We start from the raw sequence: 6,082 nt of genomic DNA, 5'->3' as shown, positions 1-6,082 counted from the left end.
ATAAATACTAACATATACTTAAAACTTCAGTCTTTAGTTAGGACTACCCCCTAAAAAACCAACAAAAAAAGCTAGATTGTAGCGGCCAATCAAAAAAATGTTGATCAAAATATTTTTCGCCCCCCCCCCCCCTATTGGCGAAAACTGGATCCGCCCCTGAGTTAAGAGAGACTCTAAGAACGACTGGTGACCCTTTCTTATGCGCAAAACCGTCGCCAATGCATATACCATGTACAAGAAAGGATCACCAGTCGTTCTTAACTTATGAACAACTTTATTTAAACACCCACCTGGTTGCCAAATTCGGTGGCGTACGCAGGACTTTTGACAACTCCCCCCCCAAAAAAAAGTATTCAACATTTTTTAAGGGGTGGCGAGGTGGGGTATCAAATACATTTAAAGGGGTTTGAACACCTGTGTAACCAACCCCCCCCCCTCCTGTGTGGTACGCCACTGGCCAAATTTTTACCGTATATTTTTTCCCCATAAGCCTAGCTAGGCCCAAAATGTTCCGAGGAAAATAAAGTGCAGCCCAGTTACCATACGGTTATTGTCATATTAATGGTAAAGTTACAATTATTAACATTAATTTCCAACATAAAACCTTTAGTCTCATAGCCTGATTAGCTCTAGATTGAAATACAATCAGGAACAGAGATCAACCCCTATGACCGTTTGATTAGCGGAGAGAGAGAAAAAACATTGAGTCCAACTTCACAACATATATATGCGTAAAACAACAGGACACCACAATACTTGCCGTCTCTAAAGAAAAATCAGGCTAACAAACACTGAAAATTTGATCAAAATCGGACTTAGAATAACAAAGCAATGACATTCTAAAATTCTCGCATTATTCAATAAAATAGTTCTATGCACGTCATCATGAATTTTCAATGAAAAACTGCTGTTATATCCGACATTTATTTTGTTATTTATTATATGCAATTATGTGGTGGTCTTTTTTTCTTCAAGAATTGAAAAAAGTGGATTGAATTATCCAATAGATTTATAGAAATTGATTGCTGCAATTTTTACTATGAGGAAGACATAATACACACATGTATGAAAGTAAGAGATATTTATGATACTCATGTAATAAAATAAGAAAAAAGGAAAGTGGGGACATGATTTCATCAGCCCACCAAATGAATATTTATGATGATGAGCATAGAACTGTTTTCACAAAATATTGATAAAATTCATAATTCAACAACTTCAATATTTGTTATCAGATTTTGAAATTTACAGTATTTTGCTTTTATATTTAGAATTTATTTTAAATAAACAATTATCTTTAGCCTTGGTACCCCTTTAATTAATTTAGGGTTAAATCAGAAAGGGGTCTTTCATTAATTTGGGTTAAATCAGAGAGGGGTCTTAGATCATCAAGACCCCCTCCCCCATCTTCAATACAGCTCAAATATCAGTCCATTGAGGGTTGATCTTAATTACAATTGACATTAATCCCAATATTCATGAGTTTAAATGTCTAATAGAGTGGAAAAAATGATATTCTGTTATTAAATTTAGGTACCTTTTACATTCTTAAAGCACAACAGAATGAAAATTACCAGCATGGAAACACAAAATGGACATCTTTCTTTTATAATCATGTTCAATTCTTTTATTATTAACATTAATTTCTAACTTTAAGTCGCATAGCTCGTTTACTTCTGCATGTGGACTTGGAATACAATCAGGAGCAGGGATCTTCACCCTTATGACTTTTTGTTTAGCAGAGAGAAAAAAAACGAGAACGAAAGAAGACTAGAGCACTCAATCTAAGTAGACAGTAAGACAGGCCTTGCCTATCAGATTATAATATGTTTATAACTATCAGTGAGAAAAAAAAGCCTTCAAATTGTGAAGTCCCCTACCCCACCCACCATATGCAGAAATTTCAAAGGTCTGAAACTTTGACATTTCATTAATGCTCTCTTATATGGTTCACCATTTTACCGAGCCTATTAAAACTCTTCCCACAGCATCCACAGACAAACCCCGAGTCATTGATAATAAACTTATGCTCACTGAGTTCATGTTGGCGTCTCTTGCATTCATTCGCAAATCCAATGCCACAAACTCTGCATTTCCTGGCACTTTTTTTGGTGGTAGCCTGATGAAGATTGAAGCTGATTTGTCGCTTGAATGTCAACCCACAAAGAGAGCATTCTGATTCCTTGGCAGCTCTATGCAAGATGATGTGGCTCTGTAGGTCCGTCTTCAGAACAAACGACTTGGTGCAGTGCTGACATTGATAGTTCTTCTCTCCTTGATGCCTGGCCTGATGCCGCTGAAGGGCAGGCTTCTCAGAGAACAGCTGTCCACACTGGGGGCACTTATGTGTTCGCAACCCCTTATGACTGCGTTCATGCCTCCTGAGATTGCTGGAGTCCGCGAATCCTTTCTGACATTCTCGGCACTTGAAGGGTTTGTCTTGTGTGTGGGTACGGACATGCAATTCTAATCTGGTCGCATTGGGAAACGATTTCTCACAGAATGAACACTTGTGAACCTTGTACTGCTCACTGTGCGAGAACTGAATGTGCTCTCGTAAGAGTGGTCGTCGGCTATAGGACTTGTCACATAAATTGCACTTGTGGGGCTTGGAGATCAGGTGAGTTTGCTTGTGTCTCAGAAGGCATGAATTTGAGCTGTACATTCGTCCACATAATTCACACACAAAAGGTTTAACTGCAGAAGGTTTCTGATTGTCAATGGTTACATTATCAAGAGATACATGTAGCAGTGTTTTATTCTTATCTAGATCAGTTTCCATGCTTCTCCCTTCACCTGGGGAACCCGGAACATTCTCAATCTGGATCTGACACTCTTCAACGTCCCTTTGGGAAATCTCAGCCAGTTGCATGACATGGTCCAGGACATTCATTGTGTGGACGCATTCTTCATTGATTGGCACATCGCAAACATCCTGGAATGACACTATCACGCTTGTTCCCTCCATGATCTGCGAGCTTGGATGGTCAGGGGTATTCAGACTCTCCATCTGGTTATTCTCACAATCACTTTGTTTTCTCTGACCACCAAATTCATGTTTTTGTGTTAAGTCCTCCAGTTCATCTCTACACTTTCCTTCTTTCTCCTCTAGACTACTGAATGGTCTCTGATCATCAGACTCCATATCACTGCCACCACAATCCTCTAGTGATAACACACTATCTGGATCCTCATTCCACTTTTCAGCAGTTCCTGTCACGGACTGGGAGTCTGTAGCTTCCGAATTCTCTTTACAAGTATCATCACAAACTTTCAGTCTGCTGTCATCAACAGTGGAGTGAAGCTTGGAGACATGCCACTTCAAGTAGGACTTCTTGGTGAATGATTTATCACACATATCACAATGATACTGTTTGATACCTTTGTGGATTAAACCATGTCTCTTGCTGGATGCCAAGTGTCTGAATTGTTTCCCACATACATTACATTTAAATGGCTTTTCGCCTGTATGTCTCCTGTAGTGCGTTTGCAGCACTGCCTTTTGGGTGAACGCTTCCCCGCAGAGATCACACTCAAATCGTCTAGTTTGCACAGAATCCTTGACAGGTTCCCCATCAGTGTCAACAGTTTTGTGCAGCCTGGAATCCAACCAATGCTTCTTCTCATGACTCCGAAGTTCTTTTAACGTCCCAAAATGTTCCTCACATTTACTGCATCTGTGAACCTTCTCACGCTTGTGTAGCTTCTCATGTCCCCACAGTGTTGAACGCTGATGGAAACTTTTTCCACAGTAGCTACATTTATAAGATCTGGTGTCCTCATGTAATTTCATATGCTCAATTAATGTAAGCTTCTGAGCAAAAGCCTTTTCACATTTGTCACAGGAGAACGGCTTCTTGCCAGAATGGGTCTTGATATGTGCCTTCAGACTATGAAGTGTCAAGAAACTTTTTGTGCAGTGGAGACATATATGTGCCTTTTCAGAAGCATGTGAAAGCATATGTCGTCTTAATCCACTTTTGTAGAGAAAGGTTCGTTCACACTGCTTGCATTTGTGCGTTTTCTCCATAGGATGAGAACGAAAGTGAATACTTAATCTGAGTTTGTCAGGAAAATTCTTGTGGCAAAATTGACACTGATAGACACAGTCATGATTCTCAGTCTTCCTTTGTGTATGGCATTTTTCATGTTTCTTTAGACTCTCTTTATACTTAAAACCTTTCTGACAAAGGCTACAGAAGTAGAGAACACCTGTATGTGTGCGATAGTGCTTGTTCAGATTTGATGTGGTTGTGTAAGTCCGACCGCATATTTCACAACAGAAGTCCTTCAATCCTTTCTTGGGAACAGATTGTGAGTCTGAAGATTTTACAGAGATGGCTACTTGACTCGAACTCTCAACAGAATGGGTTTGACCGAGTCCTTGACATGTTTCCTCTGATACTAAATTCTCCTTGTACATGGAACACTTTCCAGGTGAAACATGGTGGTTAGAATCGGTCAAGCAACTGCTACCCTTGATGGTGTCACTTGCACTGTTGGCCATGGGGTGAGTGAGACCAAAGGCTGTTGTCTGGAGGAGGTGGTAGATTGATGCTTCCTGCTCTATGTGGTCCTCCTGGTGGTGGTCTTGCCAGTGTTGTGCCATCTGAATGCTGGATGAAAACACCTCTTCACAGAATTGGCACTGGAAAGAGTGAACAGCTTGCAGAGTGTCTGCAATAAGAAGTGATTTATTTTTTATAAACAACATTTAGTAAGTACAGTGCATGAAGACAATATTTAGGTAAATTTCTATTTGCACCTATGAATTATAAGGTTACACTAAAACCTCTCCCCTAAGGTTTGTACATTAACCTATAATCACCAATTCCCATCATCCAAGCTAGGAAAGGATGAGTAAGCTATCCTACTACAGCAATAAGAACAATTAAGTAAACACAGAACAAACATAAAAGTAACAAAAACTTCTACTAGTACAAGGCCTACAGATGAATTCACAAACCAACCCTACTTTTACTAATGTCGAGGCCTTCCAGATCTCTAATACTAACATCTAACACAAGACCAAGAAGCTTGTAAATTTTCAAGATTCAATCACAAATTATTATTGACACCTTTTTTTGCCACATTTCTACTCAACCCAGTAATCGTGCTAATATAGGCTATTGAAGCTGAACATTTTAATTGATATGCCTAACAGTTAGCAGATCATTAGGCCTATATGTCTACATCCAGGGGGGGGGGGAGGCACTTACATTGACGAGTGGATACCATGCGCGACCAAAAAAACACGCAAAAAGATGTCTTTTTCAAGATAGGGCATGTTGATACGTAATGTAATAAGGGTGTCAAAAACACTAAAATAATGAAAAAAGGGTATCTTTTTCGCGAGGAAATTTACGTGTTTAATTTAGGGTCAAATTTGCAAGGGTATAAATAATCAAGACTAAAATGTTTTATAAAGGATGTAACTTTTGCCCAAGGAGTCAACGCTACATGTTTAGAGTACATTTTGCGCCTGTTGGGCTTCACTTAACTTAACCCAATGATGTAGGTAAAGGTAAAAACGACGACAGACGTCCATATGTTTGAAATATTGCTGTACTTGTTTAAGGGTACAATACAGGGAATCCTTATTTAGTATCGATTCGTTTCCAATACTTGTCAAGGATAGGGTTGCACACGCCACTTAAGGGGTGCTTTTTCAGAATATGGAAAATACGTGTTTATAGGGTGCTTTTGAAATTTGAGATCCCATGGTCGCGCATGGGATCCACTCGTAAATGGAAGTGCCCCCCCCCCCCCCGGGGTCTACATGTGTACCTGATTCCATGGTCAACAAATTTTCCAGTTCACCACTTAGCAGCAGCACAGACACAGTCAGCCGGCGAAACGGGGTAGCTGTTTTGAAGATAGAACGGGCGCGGCCGACTCACGGCCCAGCCAGCCCGACCTACACGGCAGTGATCATCTGCTGTGTGCTTGCCTTGAGTCGCTGAGGAAAGAAAGTTAATAAGAAACATTATGTTTCAGTTGTAATGCTACAAATATCCATCGACACTCCTTTCACATTATGATCTCATTCTCAACGATTTCAATTATCAATACCGGTAATCTC

General features: G+C 39.9%; 1 protein-coding gene across 2 annotated transcripts; it reads right to left on the bottom strand.

The window, feature by feature from the left end:
* Nucleotides 1-574: 574 nt before the first annotated feature.
* On the bottom strand, nucleotides 575-5,840 carry LOC121419913 (zinc finger protein 729-like). Of its 2 annotated transcripts, XR_005970656.1 has the most exons (3): nucleotides 5,788-5,840; nucleotides 1,652-4,677; nucleotides 575-604 (listed from the first exon to the last, which is right to left on the bottom strand). XR_005970656.1 is itself a non-coding variant. In XM_041614403.1 (2 exons), the coding sequence occupies exons 1-2, from the start codon at nucleotides 5,795-5,797 to the stop codon at nucleotides 1,931-1,933; spliced, it is 2,757 nt and encodes a 918-aa protein (XP_041470337.1). In that variant the 5' UTR covers nucleotides 5,798-5,840; the 3' UTR covers nucleotides 1,463-1,930. The 2 variants fall into 2 exon arrangements, 1 of the variants encoding a protein (XP_041470337.1); XM_041614403.1 differs by lacking the exon at nucleotides 575-604 and having other exon boundaries at nucleotides 1,463-4,677.
* Nucleotides 5,841-6,082: the final 242 nt, after the last annotated feature.

The sequence above is a fragment of the Lytechinus variegatus genome, chromosome 8, assembly GCF_018143015.1.
Source record: "Lytechinus variegatus isolate NC3 chromosome 8, Lvar_3.0, whole genome shotgun sequence".
Taxonomy (NCBI): domain Eukaryota; kingdom Metazoa; phylum Echinodermata; class Echinoidea; order Temnopleuroida; family Toxopneustidae; genus Lytechinus; species Lytechinus variegatus.
Note: the sequence above shows the minus strand (reverse complement) of the source record. Positions and strands in the feature narration are given on the sequence as shown.